Source organism: Podarcis erhardii (assembly GCF_964252035.2).
Source record: "Podarcis erhardii genome assembly, chromosome: 3".
Taxonomy (NCBI): Eukaryota; Metazoa; Chordata; class Lepidosauria; order Squamata; family Lacertidae; genus Podarcis; species Podarcis erhardii.
The window spans coordinates 29,936,179-29,959,978 of NC_138507.1; the positions used below are offsets into that span (position 1 = coordinate 29,936,179).

The following is a 23,800-nucleotide window of genomic DNA, read 5'->3' on the forward strand; positions in this document are numbered from 1 at the left end:
ACACCAGAAACACTGTGCTGCTTATCAAAAGATAGTGCTGCATACAATGTACAACACTGACACGGTGTGTCAAAAATATTTGTTTTATTCTTTCATTGAAACGAAGGCTGGCAAAACCTAGATTTGGGAGGGGGAGAGAATTAGATCACGTTTTAAAACTAGTTAAACAAAGTCTTGAGTCACGGTCAACCACATACCAGCTGGAGAAAAGCTAAACAGGAGTATTTCAATGAAAGATCAGCGTCCCGTCCCCCCCTGCAAATATCTGTTGCACAGGATACAATCAATTTTACTCGATACCAAAAAAAAATAATTCACAGAATTTTAAAGATGGGCTTTCTTGAGAGGCACACAGTTCACTTGCAACAGTGCTTACGGGTAGCTGGCCGAGGGGGCTTCTCTCGGCAAAAAGGCCACTGGAGTATCCGTGGGATGCAAAGAGATGTTCCGTCAAACTACTGCTCAAAGTCTCTCAAGAAATAAAGTGTCTTCCTGCTCTCACAATTCGTCCTTCTGGGTATCCCAGTCATCGAGATCTACATCACTGAGATCGATATCCTCTTCGACTGGCAGCTATAAGAAGAAGAAGAAGAGTTTGGATTTGATATCCCGCCTTTCACTCCCTTTAAGGAGTCTCAAAGCGGCTAACATTCTCCTTTCCCTTCCTCCCCCACAACAAACACTCTGTGAGGTGAGTGGGGCTGAGAGACTTCAAAGAAGTGTGACTGGCCCAAGGTCACCCAGCAGCTGCATGTGGAGGAGCGGAGACGCGAACCCAGTTCCCCAGATTACGAGACTACCGCTCTTAACCACCACACCACACTGGCAACCAAGCAGAGTGTGAATCAAGTTTACAGGTATCCAGATGCGTCAACTGGTGTCTCCATGTGCTTCTTTGAACGAATTCAGAAACCGTGTGCTTGAACCATGACAGGAAGCTCAAACACTCATGGCCAACACAAATAAGACTCTTAGCTCTGCCAGCCATTGTTGCAGGAGACTGCTTTGCTTTAAAACAAAGCTTTAGCTACCTTTCAGTTTGTGCACCTCGACCAACACCCTTTTTAAATGTGTCCTCAAATTAGAGGATATACTTATGCAATTTAACTAGAGCAAGAAGAGCCAAAGTGGTGCCTTTATGGCATTGTGGGCTACAACTCCAACCATCCACTTGCCCTTGACTATACTGCCTGAGGCTGATGGGAGCTGTACTCCTAAACAGCTGAACTGCACCACGTTGGCAGCCCTTGAACAGACAACTCTCACTCATACACAAAGATGTATGCAGCTCATTAAAACTTTGATATTGGAAGGTGGTTCAGTCTTCCTGTGAACTTGCTTCACTCTCAATGCCATCAGCAAGTAGAAAACACTAACCAGAGAAATTTATAAACTGAAGTTAGCAGGTATACGGTATATTGAGAGAGTACTCTTTTATTTAGCACAGTGGTTTGTTGCAAGAGTTTTGTTAATAGAGCATCAAACGCAGGGAAGTTGCCAAAACCATCTATAGCAGTATATAAGACCAAAAAACGGGTGGAAAGTTTTAAAAGAGAACTGCAATCAAAGAAATATGAAATAGACTGACTTCAAGCGGGGGGGAAAAAAGAGGTTTTCTGATGAGCTAAACAGCAGGAGATGTGGCAATACTATAGATCAGGCATGTCCAACAGGTCGATCGTGGTATTAAGTAAAGTGATCGCTTGTGTGGTCCTCAACAATTTCTGGCAATGACAATGGGTAGATCACAGCCAGGTTTTTTTTATACTGGGAGTAGATTGCAGTCTCTTGGAAGTTGGATATGCCTGCTATAGATGAATAATGAGAATTGGGATTTTAGCAAAGTCTATGACAGACAATGTAGTACTCCTTCAGATGTTGTGGACAACAACTCCATCAGCTGCAGACAGCATGGTCAATAGTGACAGATGGCTCGAGTTGTAGTCCGGCAACAAAAGGGGGGCACCAGGTTGGCTATCCATAGTCTACGTGAAGACACTACAGATGTTTACAATGCTATTAAATCTGATCTGGTAACAGGCAGCCTGGGGGAAGACACCCCAAAACGCCCCATCCAAAATCACAAGCTATGGAGTGGATTCCAAAAGAGTACAGTTTATCCCCAAACAAGCACTAAAACAAAATGCTCTGATGCGCACAGTTCAATAAGGCACTTCTTACCTCGCCATCTTTGCCGTCCCATGGCTCTACTGTGTTAACTTTTGGGAAAGCCCCTCCACCTACAGGTGCTGTGGACCCTCGACCAACGGAGAGTTCCCTAAAAGGAGAAGGTTCCGTCATGTTTAGAATTTGCTTTTGTTCTTTTGAGTGGGTGAAAAAATACCAAACCATTAGCAAGTCTGAGATGGCATAATTGTTTTCCACCACCCAGTGGGCAATATATGGTCTCCTTGTTTCATTTGCTACACCTAAAAAACGGTTACCTAACACACTCAGAAGGTTTACACAAAACCAAGCACACATAACCTTTAAAGGGTTCATGTAAAAATTAGCTCCGATATAATGAGAAAATAAAAAGCAACTCTAAGAATGATTTTCAAGCATTCTTCTACCAATGCAAAAGAACAACTTGTGTCCAAAACTCGAGGGGAAAATGGTTCTTGCTATTTGGATACCATCAAATGGAGCAAAACGTACGCAGATATTTCCGTACCTTAGGAACTCGTTAATTCCTTGCTCACTGAAAGATCCTTTCAGCAGTGCAAATTTCATCTTCCGAGCGTTCACGGCTGCCATAGCTGGGTAGCCAAACCCTCCAATTCCAAAGGAGTTTTCAAGATCAGACTGAGCTCCAGCTTCCGTCCACAACCACCTGGGGGGGCAAAAAAACCCACATCACCACCACTGTATATGAAGGTCAGTTCACATCTGTATGCCTTAAAAAAACAAGTTTTTCCTTCCTTTGCTTCGACACCTTGGTTAATGCTCGTGAAATGGAACACCAAAGCAGGACAAGGGTGAGGGAGGGAGAGAGAGAAAGCTGGCTGGAGTGTGCAGTCATACAATCCACTCCTAATCCCTGATTCCCTGAACATAGGAAGTTGCCTTATCCTGAGTCAGAGCATTGCTCTATCTTGCAGTGTACTGACTAGCAACAGGTTCTGCTGGGTTTCAGGCAGGGAACTTTCCTAGCTCTAACTGGAGAGGCCAGGGATTGAACTAGGACCTTCCACATGCAAGGCAAATACACTATCACTGAGTTACTGCCTTTCCCACGTGTTACATTCATAATAGCTGCCTTTGCATGTCTGAATGGGGCACGTTCTTTTGCAGAATACAAATGACCTGTCCACTAAAAAAGTAACAGGTCTGGCAGCATTTCTTCCCTTCTTTGCGTTTTGATGTGACTTACCCCCACATCTTCTTTTTGTATTTATCTGCCAATTTCAGCATGACTTCCAGGTAGGAGTTTCTACCTGCGGCTCCTGTTATGACAAGACAGGGAAGGGCAAAAGTGTTTGAGGCACTTATTACAAACATGATTGGGGGGGGGAGGGGAGGGGAGAGACGACAAGTTTTTTTCTCGCTTTTATTTACCTGTGTCAAGAATATGGGGCAAGACGGAAATGATGCATAGCTGGTGAGCATCGCAAGTTTGTTTCAGAACATCTTCATTGATGATCTGAGAGAGAGAGAAACACACACATGCCTCATCACCCATGAAATTACTAATGGTTAAAGCAGGCGTGGGGAAACCTGTGTCACAGGCCTGATCTGGCCAAGCGCACTTCTTTATCTAGCTCCATCACTCTCCCCAAGACATGCTCCCTTGTCCCATCCCATTCTACAATGAGTTGGCCGTGCAGATGAGATCTACATGGCCCGTTTGCTTCATTTCATCAGATTATCAGGACAAGAATACCTCCAGCAGTTCAGGTGGTGGAGCATTATCTGAGAACAGGTCTAGAGCGCGAGCAACAATATCCGATTTTGTCCTTCCACCTTCGTAATCGACGGGCTCTTCTCCCTTCTGGAAGACCTTTATTGTCGGGAACCCACGGATCTGGGAGGTTTCAAATAGTAACAAATCAGAGCCACAAACCTGACAAAGCAGCGATAGCCACTGGGAGGCTACACACTTTCTACATAAAGCTGCTTTCCTGCATAGCAGGAGCGACATCCGAGCACATATAGGTAAAGGGACCCCTGACCATTAGGTCCAGTCGTGGCCGACTGGGGTTGCGGTGCTCATCTCGCTTTACTGGCCGAGGGAGCCGGCATACAGCTTCCGGGTCATGTGGCCAGCATGACTAAGCCACTTCTGGCGAACCAGAGCAGCACACAGAAACGCCGTTTACCTTCCCGCCGGAGTGGTACCTATTTATCTACTTGCACTTTGATGTGCTTTTGAACTGCTAGGTTGGCAGGAGCAGGGACCGCCAACCTTCCAATCGGCAGGTCCTAGGCTCTGTGGTTTAACCCACAGCGCCACCCACGTCCCCCCCGAGCACATATACCTGCATTTAAAAAATACTAATTCCTGGCATGGGATGTAAAAAACTGGCTGTGCTCTCACTGCTTGTTTTAAAATGCAGTACATTAACTCGCTGAAGCAAAGTGCTTATCAATAATGTATCTTTTAAACTCCCCCGCAAAACCCTAATCGAGACAACTTTCACATATTTTGAGGAAAAGAACACTGCTCTGCTCAACTCACCCCATAGCGGCTTGCTAACATCTGGTTCACTGTAGCATCTACAGCAGCCAATTTCACTTTTCCCTTTGTCTGCTCCTTCACTTCTGTTGCAGCTGCTGCCCATTCTGGCTCTAAACTGTGGGAAGAAAGGTGGGGTTTTTGCGTGTTTGTTCCTTTTATTTTATTTTAAAGATCACTACTAATTAGCAGTGGCATCCAAAATCTTACTATTTTAAATCACCTTTTGTCACAACTGCAAAAAGAGTGCAATTAAACCAGGGGTAAAAGCAAGGGGGGTCCCCTCAGGAGGTTGTCAGACTCCACCTCTACAAGTCCCAGCCAGCATGGCAAATGGTCAGGAATGAGGAAGAGTTGTAGTTCATAAATGTCTAAGGGCCTGCTCTGTAAGATATGAGCTTTCCAGATTTGTTTGTGAAGAACATGAGGGTAACTGGCACCAAGGGGACCGCACTGAAATCAAGAGAGAAAACCCCAGCATAAGGGAAGCAGAAGATGTTCATCATTTTCAGCTCTCACAAGGCTGCAATCCTTTACACTGTCCATGCGTTCAGTTCCACTGCAGTGGGGTTCACTTCTGAGCAGATGTGATACATAGGATTGTGCTTGCACCGGAGTACTAAATAAACATTTCAGACACCCGCCGAGAAATTTTGACTCTTACTTTGCACCTGTAGCAAGTAAACGGTGCCTTCAATCCACTTACTTTTTGCAATGCCCGCACCAAGGAGCATAAAACTCTACCAGCCAGATATCTTCGCTGTTCAAGACGTTCTTATCAAAGGTGTCGTCCGTCAGGTCAATCACATCCTTTTTGCCTGAGCCACCGCTTTCCCGGCTGCTCTGTAGTTCAAAACACAAAAGGCCTCAAATTTAGTTTGAACGCCGTTGCCACAGTCTAGCAGTAGTCACTCCACATGGGCACATGGGAGTTGCAATTGTAAGCTACAAGTCTGTGGAGCGCTCTCTGCATGTGTCTATGCCAGGGCAGCCAATGTGGGGCCTTCCAAGTGTTGCTGAACTACAGCTCCCATCATCCTTGGCCACTGGTCATGCTGGCCAGGGCTGATGGGAACTGTAATCTTATCATCTGGCAGGTGCCATGTTCGCTATCCTTGGTCTATACAGTGGTACCTCGGGTTAAGTACTTAATTTGTTCCGGAGGTCCGTACTTAACCTGAAACTGTTCTTAACCTGAAGCACCACTTTAGCTAATGGGGCCTCCTGCTGCTGCTGCGCCGCGGGAGCACGATTTCTGTTTTCATCCTGAGGTAAAGTTCTTAACCTGAAGCCCTATTTCTGGGTTAGTGGAGTCTGTAACCTGAAGCATATGTAACGCGAGGTACCACTGTACTCTATGGCAGACACGTCCAACGCGTAGATAGTGAGATGGATTTTGGTCGATCGCACTACGGTGGTATTTTGTGTGTGTCCTCTTTCCTCCTCAGAAAGAGAACTTTTGCCTCCCCCCCCCACCTTAAAGTCTCTCATTGGCTCTTAGTCCCGGCACTGCCATCCCCGCTCATATTCCCCATTAGTTGGCAGCCGTGCCAAGCTATGCAGCCTTCCTTTAATTTGCTGCCATCCCCATTGGAGGAGCTCTGGCTCAGAGGAAAACAATTCGGCTTTGTTCCTGGCGTATAGGTCTTCGATGTCTGTCGATCAAGCGCCACTGATGCTTATCACTGGAGAATATACGTATGGTTAAGGCTGACCTGCTTTAATAACTTGTGTTTTATTTCTCTGGGCTGACTGCTAGGGCGACCAAGTGCTGCCAACGATTGGCTGAAAATGAGCCTCTTCTAGCTGCCTAGCAGGTTAGGTTGCGAGGCCTCCATCCGCCTCCTTTTCTACGCTTATTTATTTATTTATTTATTTAACTTGAATGACCTCGGAGGGGTGAGAGAAGGGAACGCTTCCTGAAGTCTAATGCCCAATAGCAGATCGGCCATGGAAGGAGTCACGAGAGGCATTGACCAATGGCACTGGAGTACAGTTAGCAATCTGCCAGCCAATCAAATTCTGCTGCGTTAATCGCTGTCTGGATTTGGCAAAGGAACTGGACTGTACTATTCACAGATAAGGGGGTTCTAGGCAGCGGGAGCAGTGGACTGATCCATTCTCAAATTAAGGGGAATGAATTTAAGCACAAGCGAAAAAAGAAGATCCCGCAGAAGCAAATGAAGGATGGAAAAGCTGAATTGGTTTTCCTTCTTGTCTGGGTGCCTGGTAGCTCAAAGGCTGTCACACTTTCCAAAGCAGGTAGCATTCTGTCTTGCTGAGTTAAGACAATAAAGCTATATATGCCATTATTATATTATCATCACCAGTATTACTATTAATAATGATTTGCTAGTCGCTGACTGCAAACAGGTCTCTTAAGAAATTTACCAGATATGAAAAACCATAAACAGCAATTGCTTGGCTTGGGAACCAATACATGCCATTCTCATTTCCGAAACCTGGAAAGGGAAGACGTGATTCCTTGCGCTTTAAACTGAGGCGTAGTCTTTGCACAGTCATAGTTTTTAAATCAATTATTTCAGAAGGCCTAGGCCCTATTGTAAAAAAAATTAGTGCCCAAAAGAAGTCCAAAACTTATCATTTTCACGACAAATGGGAAATTGAGTATTCCTTTGTGATGGTGAAAGACAAGTGTTGTTGTTTAATTTGTAACACCTCAGTGTCCTTACCCAAAAAAAAGGTAACTTGGAATGCCACTATAATGCTCTCCACTGTAGTAAATTGCCTGTTGATTTTCCACTCAAAAGTGAAATACGTAAACTTAAGCTCAAAGCACTTAAATCAAAATTAGCTGCTCAGCAACAATTACTAGCTAAATCCAGCTCACATTCTAACAATGCAACCATTTCATCCTTCAAGGTGAGCAATCTGATTGCTAAAAATTGCAAACCTTTCACCGAAGGGAGTGCTTGTGAAAGTGTTTTCTTGCAATAGCTGATAATCATTTTGAAGGTTTTAAATATAAAAAAGGAGATCACAGCTGCTATCCAAGATCATCGAGAAACACGGTTGTGCGCTTAATGGGGAAAAAATGTGTAAAAATATAAATGAACAGCCGTTGAAAGATGTGTCCAATTGTGTTGCTTTCTTTACTCCAAGTGGATGAATCTACAGAGATCAGCGACACGGCTCAGATGCTAGTTTTTATTCATATTATTTTTTAAGATTTCGGCACCAAAGAAGAACTACTTGGGATGGTTTCTTTAAGAGAAAGAACTACAGGTCAGCAAATATTTAATTCTTTCTATTCCTTCATCCTTGCTGCCATCACTACTGATGGAGTAGAAGGCATGACAGGTCAGGTTAATGGATTTATTGCCTTTTGTCAACAGCATGGCGATTTCCCTGACTTCCTTGCATATCACTGTATCATTCACCAGCAAGTTCTGGCGAGCAAAAGGCTGAACGCAAAGAATGTCATGGACATAGCTTTTAAATTTTAAATTCAATTTGTGGAAAATCACTTCAAAGGCACCTTTTCAATCTCTCTCTTGAGGAAGGGCAACCACAAGTAATTTTACACACAGGCGGCTCAGTAGGCACAAATTTTTGCTAAGATTTCGCAGTTTGTTCAAAGAAATAATATCCTTTTTGAAGGAGAGGGGGGATGAGTACGCTCAGTTAGAAGTTGAAGAGTGTTTGTTTGATCTGGCTTTCCTTGCAGATTTCAAGGAGCCAGTGTGGTGTAGTGGTTAAGAGCGGTAGTCTTGTAATCTGGGGAACCGGGTTCGCGTCTCCGCTCCTCCACATGCAGCTGCTGGGTGACCTTGGGCCAGTCACACTTCTTTGAAGTCTCTCAGCCCCAGTCACCTCACAGAGCGTTTGTTGTGGGGGAGGAAGGGAAAGGAGATTGTTAGCCGCTTTGAGACTCCTTAAAGCGAGTGAAAGGCGGGATATCAAATCCAAACTCTTCTTCTTCTTCTTCACAGGTAAACTTAGTGATATGAACCTAGTACTACAAGGTAAAGATAAACGCATTGGAGAGTTTATGAACATAGTTTCATCCTACAGAACCAAATTTAAGCTAATGATGGCTGACCTTACAATCAATACCTCTGATCACTTTTCCTAACATGCAAGACCACCTGAGGAAAAAATCCTGCCTTTGTTTTTCAAACAGAGAAGGTATGTGATCAAAATTGGTTCTGTTATTCAGGAGTTCAAAAAGAGATTTGGTGACTTCCAAAAAATTCAATTAATTGTAGAGTACATGTCGTTTCCATTCAAATCCGATTTGGACATTAAAAGAAACTGCAGTCACTATCAGTAAAAATTACTCATTGCGCAAACTAGCTCTTGAAAATGAGATACTAAGTCTGAAAAACGACATTTTTCTGAAGGCCCGTGCAAGAGAAAAATGATTTTGGAGGTTTGTGCCTAGACAAAAATTTCCTAATTTGAGAAGATGCAGTGAAATTCTACACTCATGTTTTGGTTCAACTTATTTGCATGAATCTGCATTTTCATATCTAAAAATGATGAAGAGTAAGCAACATTCCAACATGACAGATAAACACCTTAAGGATTCTCTGAAGCTGGCTCTCACCCAGGATTTGCCTGATATCTAACAGATGGTTAACGAAATGCAAACCCAGGCCAGGTGTCACACTAACAACGGAGGCAAGCATGTATTTTAAAATATATATTGATTTATAATGAACTTTTCAGGTTTCATAGAAGCTGCTATCATTTCTTATTATTTTTTTATCATAGGTAAAGGTAAAGGGACCCCTGACCATTAGGTCCAGTCGTGGCCGACTCTGGGGTTGCGGCGCTCATCTTGCTTTACTGGCCAAGGGAGCCGGCATACAGCTTCCGGGTCATGTGGCCAGCATGACTAAGCCACTTCTGGTGAACCAGAGCAGCACACAGAAACGCCGTTTACCTTCCCGCCAGAGTGGTACCTATTTATCTACTTGCACTTTGACATACTTTCAAACTGCTAAGTTGTCAGGAGCAGGGACCGAGCAATGGGAGCTCACCTGGTCGCGGGATTCGAACCGCCAACCTTCTGATCGGCAAGTCCTAGGCTCTGTGGTTTAACCCACAGCGCCACCGCTCAGCCAAATATTATGTGTTTAAGTTGAGGAATAACAATGGGAGAGTGTGGTAGATCACTGCCAGTTTTTTTATACTGGGTAGTAGATCGCAGCCTACTTGGACATGCCTGCTCTATGGCATCTTTACAATTTAATTGATTTACAAATCTGCTTTCGTTCTTGTCTATTTTAACTACGTTTATATGGCCACCCAACAGACCGTGTTATCTAGGCGGCTCACTTAAGACAAAAACAGCAGTATCAGAACTGTAGAAAGTGGCACAAAATGGTTCTTTTTGATAGAAAAAAATAAAAATAAATGGATGCAAAATAAAACAAAAACAACATAAACGATAAGCCTAGGTCGCAAAACATGTGAGTTATTTGAAAGGTATAGGTTAGAGGTAGCCAATGTGGTGCCACTCCACACACCCCTCCCGGCCATGTCGTTGGGACTCCCAACACCAACCAGCCCCGGCCAGATTGGCCGAGGGTCAGGGATGATGGGGAGCTGTGATCCACCAACACCTGGTGAGTACGATTTTGGCCACCTGGCCCAGGTGAATAACTGGTTTTGGAAAGTCCATAAAGATGACCACTGATGGGACTTTTTACCTTGCAAGCCTTGAATGGGCGATGCCACTAAGATCCAGAAGCATTTCAATTCCATTCCCCCCCCCCCCGTCTGCTATTTCATTCTTTGCCAGCCATTGATCCCAAAACACACTTTTATTTCCCCCACTTAACCTTCTGCTGTCGCTACTTCCCACCAAACTTTATTTTGATACTTATACAATATGCCACAAATACTTCACAGGCAAAGACCAATCCTGCTAGTTACTCAACGTGCATTAAGTTTGCCACATGTGCTTATGTTCTAGTTTTAAATGGGCAAACACACTGCACTGCTTTGCACTTTACAACAGCTTACCTTCCCAGACTTATTTTTTTAAAATTCTTTTTAAACCTATAATTAAAATCCTTATACACTAAGCATTTTTTTTTTAATGCAGACCAATCCTCACCAAACTGCTCTCCAATTATAGCTTGAGGGATGTGCCTAGAAAACACATTCACGAAAGGAAACCATCTGTTGCTTCTTTCTGCCTGGACGTACCTGTTTTCCGTAGCTTTGGCCACCTCCTCTGCCACTAAGACGATCTTTCACCATTGACTGGATGGCACTTAAAGCAACATCAACGATCGCGTCGCTTGTCCTGCCCCCTAAGAACGTAAGGGAAAGACGGCAGAATGTTTAGACTGGCTCCAGGTCAGATTCTGTCAGCATTGTCTTGTGATGCGATGGAGCCTTCCAACAGGCAGGCTCCTCTGATCACTGCAGTGCTGCACTGGGAGAAAGCACAGATGCCAGAAAGAATGAGTCACAGATGAGATGCAGTGGAACATCCTGCCTCCTTGCAAGTAGGCTTGAAAACAGCCTTCTCTCAAGCCCAGTTACAATAAAGGAGGGTCAAAAGAACACAGTTGGGGAGGGAACAGTTACCCCTTCCTCTCTCAGCTGTGACTCCCTAACTACCACGCCCACTTCTGGCAATTTTAGTATAAGAAAATAAGAAGGTGTGATGATTACCTTTACAATACATGGCCTGATTAGTTAGGAAACAAGACGGGGCTGTAAGAAGTTTCATTTAATATGCTCATCAGTGAATCAGTGTTTCCCAAACTTGGGTTTGGTTTTTTTTGAACTACAATTCCCATCATCCCTGACCACTGGCCCTGCTAACTGGGGTGATGGGAGTTGTAGTCCAAAAACAGCTGGAGACCCGAGTTTGGGAAATACCGAGTGAAGTGTATAAGACTCAACAATCCTAGTAAAAACCACCACTTTTACAGAAGTACCTTTGTAATCTTCTGGTCTGTTCTTGTTGGCACCAAATATCTTGATAGTGGGGAATCCTCTGACACCATACTGACCACCTATGGAATTATGTTTATCTGCATCCACCGCCCCAACTTTCACAATACCCTGCAAGAAAGAGACTTTCAGATGAGGTAGGATTGATCCATTTGAGAATGAAAACTAAGCACCACCTTTAAAATGGGGTTGAGAGGGGTTAATAGGGTTCTATGTAGGATGTCACTGCTCATGAACACAGAGTATGTGCTTGCCTTGAACATTAATAAAGCTGATTTCAATTAAGGGCTATTTCTAGTTCCTAAGAGAGTAACTTTTTCCGAGTTCCAAAAATGAGAAATAAAGCTGTATGAAACTGATTCTCCATTTAAATGTAATCAGAGGAATGATGCATTGATGGGGACAGTCTTGAAAGGATTTGTATTCTGAAACACAGGGTCAAATTTTAGTGTTAACCATCCTGATCACAGGATAACATGATGGAGAAGATCTAGAACAGGCTTCCTCAAACTTGGCCCTCCAGATATTTTGAGACTACAATTCCCATCATCCCTGACCACTGGTCCTGCTAGCTAGGGATCATGGGAGTTGTAGGCCAAAAAAAACATCTGGAGGGCAGAGCCTGAGGAAGCTTCATCTACAATAATATAGGTATTGCTACAATGATGCCATTAAGGTAAGAAGAATTTAAGATGAAATAAAAGTACAATGGACACTCGGGTTGCGAACGTGATCCATGCAGGATGGATCCCACATCTGCACATGCACGGGTTGCGATTCAGTGCTTCTGTGCATGTGCAAAGCGCGATTTAGCGCATCAGTGCATGCACGACCGCCGAAACCCGAAAGTAACCCATTCGGGTACTTCTGGGTTTTGGTGGTCTGCAACCTGAAAAAACGCAACCTGAAGCGTTTGTAACCCAAGGTATGACTGCACTGCTTAGTAGCATATAGTCTTGGGGGTGGCCCACTTCAGACAATGTAACAACTCTAAGGAATTATGGTTTATTGTAGCAAGAACAAGCAACAAGCTAAAGCACTCCCTTCGCTTCTCTTTGCACACCCAGCAGCAAAGGGGACTTCCTAGTTTTGTTGAGCTGCATCTGACTCGGGAAACTGTGGTTTGAATGCTCCTTTACAAACCAGGGAGATCTTCTTTATGAAACGGGACATCGCACACGCCACTTTTGCAATCGCAAAACTGTCAAGTTAAGGCTCCCGAGTGTTTAAAATGAAGATTTCAAAAAAATATGCTTGTTCAAAGCAAATAAGAAACGCGTGTTACAAAAGGCAGCCACCTTCCAAACACAAAGAGAGAAAAAGGCCACTGCAGTGCCATAGGGCACGTGCTTTTCCAGGTCCATGCCCCGGCAGGGCTGCAAACACTCCTGTCCAAAACCCTGGAGAGTAGCTGCCAGTCAACACAGACTGGCCTCTCCCAATCTCCAAATGCCTTGGACTACAACCCACATCATCCCATGCTAGCATGGCCAATGGAATCAGGGACAATGCCACCAGGTTACAGAAGGCTGCGCCAGAAATGTCATGTTGCGGTTACTCACTTTCAGTGCTGTTGCAGCTTTCTTCCATTCAGGTGCCAGTCTTTGGCAGTGGCCACACCTTAAAGGGGAAGAAGAAAACACACACACAGATTTAAGAACTCTTTTGAATCCAAGGTGCACAGGAATCCAGCCACTTAGAATATTTTGCAGGAACAGGGAACACAAAGAACATTCATTGAATTTCAAGCAACACCACAGGTTTCCATTTGTTTTATAGTTTGGTATCAGTGCGTCCGTGGCAAGTGGAGACACGGAGTTTGGGTGCAGCAGGAGCTGATGTGGCAGGCTGGTTTTTGTGTCTGTCTTTAGTGTTGATAAAGGGGGGGGGGAGCAAACAAAACAGCAGAGGCAGCTGGGATGGCGCCATTTACAACCACCTTATAAATCAGGTGTGTTGCAAAGGTTGAGAGGAGAGATGGCAGCAGGGCCAGCTCTATGAAAAGCAGCCAGTTGAAGGGGATGCCAAGCCAGATGGTAAAGGAGGGGTAAGAATGAGGAGGCTTGATGGCTACAGAAACAGAGAGAGAAAGAGAGAGAATGAAACCCAGGCTCCGTCTGGCCTCACTATTATAGTCAGCATGACCTTGACAGAAAGAGACAACAGAACCAGTTTAAACCAGCTGTACTCAGCTTCTCAGAAGGAATAACCCAAACATCAGTAACCTTCTGCTTGCTTCTTTCACACAGAGAACATTGTCGAATGCGGAAACAAGTTTGCTGTAGCGCTGCGTGCGATAGTCAGTGTTTTTATTCACCCCCCCATAAAATGCTCAACATCTCAGGTCAGGCCCCCCTAAAAAAAGCTCAACAAGTCTTGCCCCCCCCCCTGAAAGCTCAACAACTCTGGCCAACGCCCCTGCCTAAAAAATGCACTCTCCTCCCTCCAAAGACAATGGGTAGATCGCAGTCTCTTGGGTGTTGGACATTCCTGGTCTAGAATGACCAGAACCCTCCCTGCCATGATGGAGAATGCAGATCAAACCCTCCTGGCTCATCAGGTGAGTGAGGAAGAGGCAATGCAGGGATCAGCTGAGGAAGGGGGTGCTCTGTGCTTTATGTGTGGGTGATGTCATGTATTCATGGGGTGCCCCACCCATTGCGAATATGCAGCCTCCAGAGGAGTGGGCTAAGGGTGATTATAGCTGTCATTCTCGGAGGAGGGGAAACCAACTGTTGACCTATACATATGCTCAACGTTTGTGGAGGAAAAATGACAACACCACTGGCCACACCCTGCAAATATGATGCACTGGCTGTATGCAACTAAGAACTCTAAACAGACAAGGTCCCCACACACCATCTCTCACTTTTTATTGGTGTGCAAGTGGCCACTGAGGGAACATGGGCAGCAAGAAAATGAAGACTGAAAGTTGCAGCCCTGCTCCTCACTCACACGTAAGAGCTTGATGCCCTTCAGACATTTTGGACTACAACTTCCATCGGCACCAAGCTGGTGAATGTTGGTGCAGACAGAACACACCCCAACAGTAATTATTCGCCAGAAGATGTGGCTCAATCGTTACTCACCATGGTGCATAGAACTCTACGAGCCACAAACTGTCGCTGTTGATGACCTCTTTGTGGAAGTTTGTAGGTGTCAGCTCTATAACATCGTCGCTGGGAGAATATAAGCCGTTGACAGCAAGGAAGAACGAGCAGCTTACCATTCCTAAAATGCAAAATTTGAACAAAAGTTAATATCCTTTCAGAGAGACAAGCATCACCGTTGCTGCTTTTATGGCAAAGAGAATTCATGCGTGTTAAAGCAAGGGGGAAAAGTGATGCCAGAGAGCACCACCAATCCCAACAGAAGAATTGTTATTAGGCTACGTGGCACACCCATGCCCCACCTTTGCCATTAATTTGGTGCTGCCTCTCTCTTCACACAACCACAGTCACCAGAGCTCAAAGCACAAGGGGGGCTTCCAACTGGTTTGTGTCACATACATTGTGTGCCCTTTTACAGGTTAGCAGGTATTGTACGCGGCCTGACAACACATCATTCTATAGTTGGTGCTGTACAGAGATAATTCTCCTGATGGCTTATTCTTTCATGGAGTCCAAGTCAGGGTTCTGTAAAGACTGGATTCACTGCAGCTCAGGCTGCAATCCTCTTAAGACACAACAGACATGCACAGATGTGTGTTGTATCTCAAGCTTCTTGGAACTCAAGGCACTAAGCACTTCTGCTTCCAGTGTTGACTGCACCAACCGGCACAATTTATCACACCACATATCATTTCACCAGTATGCATTTGCAGTGGCTTTATTCCAATAAAAATGGCTGTTAATTAAAAAACTGTAGTTCATTACTAGAATAATATGCCTAACATGCCTTCCTGCCTTTCTTTCTTTTTTAAAAAAAGGACAGCAATAAAACTACCTCTGACTTAAGCAATAAAACTCCTAGCCCTTTTGCAAAGCTAAGCAAGGTCTGGTATGGTTTCAAATTGGATGGAGAACCATGTGTTGAGATTCCTGCACAGCAAGGTATTATCCCTTGGGGGTCCCTTCCAACCCTACAATTCTATGTTCAGCACCACATCCCATTTGAAAAAATCCAGTCTTTAGTACGTATGTATTAGTAGAGCCCAGGGTAATTGTTTGCAGCCCAATAATTCTGCTCATCAGCAGTTGTAGTTGGCCCCATGAGCACGATTCCAGGATAAAACAGTTAATGGGTTTCACATGAGTGAGCTACAGGGACAAATCATTCCAACATATACCAACCAACCGGACATTTTATGAAGACCTAAAAGAACTTTGCCTGCTAGCATTAATCTCTTCCAAAACCTGAGTCCAGAAGACAAGAGTGGGGTGTGGGTGTGTTTAAACATGTAGCTGTTATCCACAGCAAAGCAGACTGACCATCCTTGTTCTTTCTATTCTTAAAACTAGCAAAGGGTCTGCTTTAACATGTGAAAAGAGATGCCTTTGCAAAAGCCGGTAGCATCAAGCCATTTTGACCTCACCCCCCTTTTTAACAAGATCTCATCACAGAAAATTGGAATGTCTGCTCTATGCGTTGCATTTTTAGGAGTATTTGCCTAGCTTGGCATACCTAAGAGGGATCACCGCACTGGATAGGCTGACGACTTGAGATGACACACCTTCCACCTCATAATGTTTACGTTTGCTTAGGAGTAGGGAGACTACTTGCACTGTGCTAACAATGAATATACTCAAGAGCAGAGGTAGGCAACCTAAGGCCCAGGGGCCGGATCCGGCCCACGGACGGTCCAGGAGTCAATGTGTTTTTACATGAGTAGAATGTGTCCTTTTATTTAAAATGCATCTCTGTGTTATTTGTGGGGCCTGCCTGGTGTTTTGACATGAGTTTTGACATGTGCTTTTATTTAAAATGCATCTCTGTGTTAATTGTGGGGCATAGGAATTTGTTCATCCCCCCCCCCAAAAAAAATATAGTCCGGCCCACCACATGGTCTGAGGGACAGTAGACTGGCCCACAGCTGAAAAAGCTTGCTGCTCAAGAGGCTCACAGAGGTTGAGAGGACTTATATCAAAATAAGAAAGTGCAAGCAGGACCAAAGCAACAATTATGTGGTATGCGTCTTGCCTACTGGCTAGAGCACCCTTTCTCAACCATCTGGGTCCCCGGATGTTGTTGGACTACAGTTCCCATCATCCCTGACCCCCCACTAGCTAGCAATGATGGGAGTTGTAGTCCAACATCTGGGGATCCAAGGTTGAGAAAGGCTGGGCTGAAGTATTGTCCTAGGGAGGACCAGGTTCAAAACCCTGTTCAGCCATGAAGCTCACTCTAGACCACCCATCAGCCAAAGTCACCTCACAGGGTTGTTGCAAGAATGAACAGGTATGGGGAGAAATCATGTACGCAACCCTGAGAGCTCCTGGGAGGAAGGGTGGGACAAAAAAATGCATATAATACAGTACACTCATGATCTTTCACAGCAAAGCCCTAAATCAGGCATCCCCAAACTCCACCCTCCAGGTGTTTTGGGACTACAATTCCCATCACCCCTGACCACTGGACCTATTAGCTAGGGATGATGGGAGTTGTAGTCCCAAAACACCTGGAGGGCTGAGTTTGGGGATGCCTGCACTAGACGGACCATTGGTTTGACTCTGTATTAGGCTGCTTCCTAGGTTCCTGCTCTAAGGAAACCCCCAACCAGCAGCAAAAATTGAGAAAGATGCAACGTCTCTCTTCTTCTAAAGGGATACTTGAGCTTTATTTTAAAACGTAGTTCAAAAGAAAGCAATTTGGCGCACCCACTCCCATGATCCAAAATATTGAGCACTCCCATGATCTAAGATATTGATCACTCCCATGATCCAAAATATTGATCACTCCCACGATCCAAAATATTGATCACTCCCATGATCCAAAATATTGATCACTCCCATGATCCAAAATATTGATTCTGGCCAGGTATAGAAACCACGACCCGTTTTCAGCCTGGACAATAGAGCTGGCTTCTTCCACCCACCCAAACCACAGCCGCCCAAGAGGCCTGGACTTCCCCCATATGCTATTAATAAGCTTGCAAATACCCCCATCCTCCCCGACCTTACAATTAATTAAAGCCCCTGCACCTCTTTCCTACCCCACCACCCGCGCGCGCCCCTTACCAAGCAGAAACCGCCTCATGCCGAACGCGCCCATGTTGCACTCTTAACAAGCTCCTGCGCTCTCTCTCCACGCTCCTGCGACTTCCCCTCCGGTTAAGGGCACCCAAAGCTTCGCCGATTCCAGCCGTGGCCGCCGCTCATTGGCGCTCCCGACGTTCCCTCTTTTGCATAGCCAATAGGAATCGGACGGATCAACGCCGCCGAGAGAAGGTTCGGCAGGGAGGAGCTAACCCCGTTCGGGAGAAAGAAAGAAAAGAAGAGCCGCGAGGGGGAGGAGCCGGCGCGAAGATCCGCTTCCTCTAAGCCATAGAGTTAAGGGAAGGAGGAAGGCGCCCGCCGCCACCTGCAAGCGCAGGGTTCTTTTCAATGGTGGTGGTGGGGTCCCCCCTACGCTGTGGGTTTCTGGATCCCGCGACAGCCCCTATCTACATCACTGTTGGCATCAGTATGTTAAAGGACGCCTCCTTGGTCTGTTTTTGTTTGGGGTCGGCTCCAAGTGCAGCTGCAAGATCTCTTAATCATGAGGCTAAATCCCATTATAGTGGTAGTTACAGGTAGGTAGCCGTCTTGGTCTGTCGTAGTCGAAACAAAATGAAAAGATTCCTTCCAGTAGCACCTTAGAGACCAACTAAGTTTGTTATTGGTATGAGCTTTCGTGTGCATGCACACGTATCTGAAGAAGTGTGCATGCACATGAAAGCTTATACCAATAACAAACTTAGTTGGTCTCTAAGGTGCTACTGGAAGGAATTTTTTCATTTTGTTTCCATTATAGTGGAAATCTCCTTTTCTAGATGAGGTCACACTCCCTTAAGGAAGGAGGGTTACTCCTTGGCCCACCGCCTTACGTTTTGGGCATCGGGTGGCAGTGGTGCATTTTCACACTACTTGTCACATTTGCACCAGATACTGGCTTCCTCGCCTCCAAGAAGCATGGGAACTTTCAAAGTGTGAGATGGCCCTGGGTCTTATATACCTTAGGTGCCTTAATACATATACAGTGGTACCTCGGGTTAAGTACTTAATTTGTTCCAGAGGTCCGTTCTTAACCTGAAACTATTCTTAAGTACCACTTTAGCTAATGGGGCCTCCTGCTGCCACCGCGTTGCCGGAGCACAATTTCTGTTCTCACCCTGAAGCAAAGTTCTTAACCCGAGGTATTATTTCTGGGTTAGCGAAGTCTGTAACATGAAGCGTATGTGACCCGAGGTACCACTGTACTGTACAGGGTGTTCGAAAAGTAAGTATTACACCTTTGGCCAATGTAATACATATGGTAGGTGTATAGTTCCTTTTCGAACACCCTGTTTATCTTCTAACACCTTATGACGTTCCAGTGGGGCTCTCTGCTTGTGGTTCTGTTTGCTCAGCCCAGTTCTCAAGCAATACACACCAAAGCCTTTTCAGTGGTGGCTCCTTCTGTCTTGAACTTACTTTCTAGGGCACTCGCAAATACTCCTTCCTTATATGCCTTCCATCGCATGGGCGTAACCAGAATTTTTGTTAGGGGGCAGCATTTTGTTGGGGGGGGGGGAAGAACTTTTGTTAGGGGGCAGAATCGACGTGGTTGGTCAGTTAGTTAAGTATTTCTATCGTTTTACTTGATCAGGGGGCAGCTGCCCCCCTCCGGCTATGCCCATGTTCCATCGTAATCCTATATACTTCTTACAGAGGCATTTGTTACCTGATGGCATCTTACTTGATGGATTCCTAGTTTTTTCTTCAGATCTATTAAACATGTTTTATGTTTACATTTTAGGGTTTTTTTGCAGTTTTCTTTTAATTCTGTTTTCTCTGTATGTTGCTTTGAGCACAGTTTCTATGGGAAAGCAATAGATAAACTTAATCAATGGGTGGTTTCCAAGCCTAGCAATGAAATGGCACTGAACTGGGCTTTAATTTTGCAAATGTACAATGAGCCTTACTTTATTTTTAGTCGCAAAGTGTTACAGCACTAAACAAAAAGCAAAACAAAAAACCACGGGGTGGATAAATCTATTTACCGTATTTTTCGCTCTATAAGATGCACCAGACCACAAGATGCAACTAGTTTTTGGAGGAGGAAAACAAGAAAAAAAATATTCTGAATGTCAGAAGCCAGAACAGCAAGAGGGATCACTGCACAACGATCCCTCTTGCTGTTCTGGCTTCAGTGATAGCTGCGCAGCCTGCATTCGCTCCATAAGATGCACACACATTTCCCCTTACTTTTTAGGAGGGAAAAAGTGAGTCTTATAGAGCAAAAAATACGGTATTTGTTTTTAATGTATGCAATTGCAAAAGCTAAATGCATCCCAGCATTCAGTGTGCTCTGCAGCAGAAAGTCGTATTTTGCCTGAATTGACACGTCATCCCTAACAGATTTGCTTCTGTACTAGAGGGAAAAGGTAATTGCTCTTTGGTTAACTGCAAATGGTGGGTGGGCAGTTCAAAAGCTGCAAGTGGGTGGGCAGTTCAAAAGTGCAAGTGGTGGGTGGGCAGTTCAAAAGCCTGGAGCAGCAAACAAAGAACGCCAAAAGAGTAGGAACTGGTTCTTCGCATTTCTCCTGTAAAACTGCCAGAATTGAAGGTGATTGAGAGGTTAGATCAAGTCTTAACAATTTATGAGCAACAGGTGGCAGTCTTGATTCCCATAAATACTATTCTAAAGCATTTGAACCACATGAAACGATCAAGTCAAACATTTGTTTCATTAAGCTTGTTTGTTCTGACCATGGCTTGGATGGCACATAATGCTAAACCAGGGTTAAGATTAACCATAGTTAAACCTAAGTTGTCAGACAATCACTTGGTTTATTACATCATAGAATAGTTAAAAGTACCAGTGACAGCAGATGAATCTTGAGAGCAGTTTGTAAAAATTTTTGCTGCTCTCCACTTGTGGATCTATAGCTATTGAGTGATGATGGTTCCTTAACCATAGTTAAGAAGGAGCTTCAGGTTTTAACATAACACTAAGCTATGGCTAACGTTAACTAAGGTTTGTAAACCAACTGCGATTCTTGGTCAACAAGTGACAATTAACCATATTTAATAAACCATAGTTAAGCTGCTGCACTGGGTTCACATGTGGGCACGTGGAATGCTATGTTATAGTTCAACAAACCTAAGTTTAATAAACTGGTTTGGTGTCATGCGTGAACTTTCTCAGACCTCCCATCTCCCTAGCTGGAGGGGCTGGGGGCTGGACTTTCAGCCTTATGAATGCAAGATAAGTGCTCTGCCACTGAGCTATGAGCCTTCTATTGCCATCAAAGCGATTAACACACTGTGGCCACCAGAAACAGCTGCATGAGCTTTGCAACCCACAAATCCCACTTCAAAAGAAAATACTTATCTTGAAATTGAGAAAAAAAAAATGAGGAAGTGCTGCTCAAGAACAATCCATTACTGGTGGCAGTGGGCATGTGGAATAATTTAAAATAGTCTCTTTTCCACATGGCCATATACTGTATTTTTTGCTCTATAAGACTCACTTTTTCCCTCCTAAAAAGTAAGGGGAAACGTGTGTCCGTCTTATGGAGTGAATGCAGGCTGCGCAGCTATCACAGAAGCCAGAACAGCAAGAGGGATTGCTGCTTTCACTGCACAGCGATCCCTCTTGCTGTTCTGGCTTCTGAGATTCAGAATATTTTTTTTCTTGTTTTTCTTCTCCAAAAACTAGGTGCGTCTTGTGGTCTGGTGCATCTTATAGACCAAAAAATACGTGTGTGTGTGTATATATCTATCTATCTGAGAGATTGGTTCTGTACAATTTCGGAATGTTAAGATGTCGAGGGATTGGATATAAAGAATTACAGCTGTAAAAATTGAAATTTTTTAAAAAAAAGCCTTAAAGAGAATTAAATATAAAAAGGGATGAAGGATTGCTAAAAAAATTTAAAATAAGGATGCAGTGAAGGGGAGGTTTGGGGAAGTCGTGTTATGTTTTGTCTGTTTTTTTTGTTTATGTTGTAAAATTAATAAAAATTATTTAAAAAAAAAAAAGAGAGAGATTGGTTCTGTACAACACACCCAATGTTTATTGCTTATAGCCATAAGTTATTGTGTACAATACAGATAAAAGAAAAATGTCTGAAAACACATGCAATTAAGTTTCTAATTAACGGCACACAAACCATGATAAAGGTAACTCCTGGTTGACAACGTCTTACTTGTTAAGGGTGGAGGATACAAATGCAGTTCACTGCCACATTATTCAAGAAACCTGTATGAGTTTTCTTTGGGGAAGCTGAAACAGTGCGAATTGGCAAGATCTGTGTTCAGATTCATCTGGGAGTAGACAAACCATTATATCTTGTGTAGACCAGTGCATTGGGACACATGGTGAAATGACAGTTTAATTGTAGCATAGGCACAAAGTAGAGAAAACAGTAAATAATTTACATAAATGAAGCCAGTTCCACAGATGCATTATCTCTATGTCACGGCAGTATGCATACATTCTAAAGAGGTAGTGGTAATCTGCTGAAATCTTAAGTTCAGCTGTGAGAAAATAATGTTCCATAGGTACCTTCTGACTTGATGATCTTTTTATTGGTAGCACACCACTAAGAAGAATATTATGCTGTTAATTTGCTTTCCTTCCTGTAACTGTATGGAAGTTGGTAATCTGCTCACATAGTCTCTAGTCTGAAGACCATGAACAGCTACATACACTCCCAGATTTGAATACAGCTGCATTTTATCTTGACAGATCTGTGCCGATTGCCCTGATCTTATTTTTCCATAGAAGCGTTTCTTCAGAACTCCTTGAGTCAGCCGTTTCATTTAATTTGCACCAATACAGAATTGTACTCTTGTTCATTCTTGATTCGGTTGAGCAGGTGTGGGCAACCTGTGGCCATCCATATGTTGCTAGACTACAGTTCTTTCCATACCTGACCATTGGTCAGGCCGACTGGGGCTGATGGACACAGTTGTCCAACAATCCAGCTGAAGAAAGGTGTGTGGAGGGAGAAAGGTGTGTGGAGTCATAGGACCTACCAGCAAACCATTATACGGAGAACAATTCTGTAGGAACGTAAGAACGTAAAACCTCAAGCAGGACTCAAGCATGAGAGCCCTCTCCCCTCCTTCACTACTCCACCCACTCCTCAAAAAAGGCATTCAGGAAAAAAAACTAGTTGTTGACAAAGTGCTGTAGGCTCATCTCATTTTTTATCTACAGCAGAATGTAAGTTATTAACAGTCATTAGACTTCTGCACTCTCCAGATTAAAAAAAATCATTGTTTTTCTCATCACTGTTATTGCTACAATCATTTTTTTTGAAAGATTTTTTAAATTTATCATGTTGCCATTTCTTTAAAAGCAGGTATCTGGTATCCTTTTGATGAGGTGGAATGAACCTCTTTCAATCCTTATTGGACACTCTCGTAAAGTGCCTTACCAATTGCCGAAAGCCAGCTCTTCACGTTTTAATTGCTAACTCACGAAAGCCAAATGACACAAATTGGCACATATCCTAAGATGTATTAAGTTTGTCCCGGTGCAAGCCAGTAATATTTCATCACAGGTAGCATTGTGCAACATCCAAATAGGTTCGAGGTCACAACTACTGGCTCAGCATTAACCTGTAAGAAGTTTGGTGGTTTTTTTAACCCCCATTTGGGCGATATTTGGACCATGAACAAGCATGGTTTATCTTCACCCAGCAGCTGGGACTGTGCTGTTAGTTACTAATATGAAAGCATACAAGCATGAAATACATTTTTGGTTGTGATAATGCTGTTCTTTCAGAAGATTGGAATTTTTAAGACCCCAAGGTACTATTTCTTTCCATTTCCAATTCCATGCACCAAGTAGGTCCCAATGACTTACTTTCTGGCTCCACATCTCTGTAGTAAACACACAACACAGGCCTGGCTTTGATGCAAGAGGAGCCTGCAGTATTATTCATTCATAAACCTGTACATCTGATTCAAGCAAAATATTGCATTTGTTTGTGATCTTCCATTTCTCTGCTTCCAGGGACAGCTCCAGAGACAGGTTTGGACTTGCAGCATCAAT

General features: G+C 44.0%; 1 protein-coding gene and 2 long non-coding RNA genes across 3 annotated transcripts in view; all 3 read right to left on the reverse strand.

The window, feature by feature from the left end:
• Positions 1-64: 64 nt before the first annotated feature.
• PDIA6 (protein disulfide isomerase family A member 6) lies at positions 65-17,946 on the reverse strand. The gene is made up of 13 exons (XM_081857254.1): positions 17,791-17,946; positions 14,704-14,845; positions 13,177-13,234; positions 11,599-11,725; positions 10,856-10,962; positions 5,382-5,518; positions 4,679-4,793; positions 3,884-4,024; positions 3,559-3,643; positions 3,374-3,446; positions 2,675-2,833; positions 2,182-2,278; positions 65-573 (listed from the first exon to the last, which is right to left on the reverse strand). Exons 1-13 carry the CDS (start codon positions 17,822-17,824, stop codon positions 499-501), a joined length of 1,350 nt encoding a protein of 449 aa, XP_081713380.1. The 5' UTR covers positions 17,825-17,946; the 3' UTR covers positions 65-498.
• On the reverse strand, positions 7,830-9,524 carry LOC309339436. Its single transcript, XR_014155347.1, has 2 exons — positions 8,608-9,524; positions 7,830-8,351 (listed from the first exon to the last, which is right to left on the reverse strand). It is a non-coding gene; the product is annotated as an uncharacterized lncRNA (long non-coding RNA).
• A 106-nt stretch (positions 17,947-18,052) lies between the features above and the next one.
• The window catches only part of LOC309339334, a 137,894-nt gene continuing 132,146 nt past the window's right edge, over positions 18,053-23,800 (reverse strand). Inside the window, exon 4 of the long non-coding RNA XR_014155185.1 lies at positions 18,053-18,133. This is a non-coding gene — a long non-coding RNA (uncharacterized lncRNA). The remainder of the gene's footprint in view (positions 18,134-23,800) is intronic.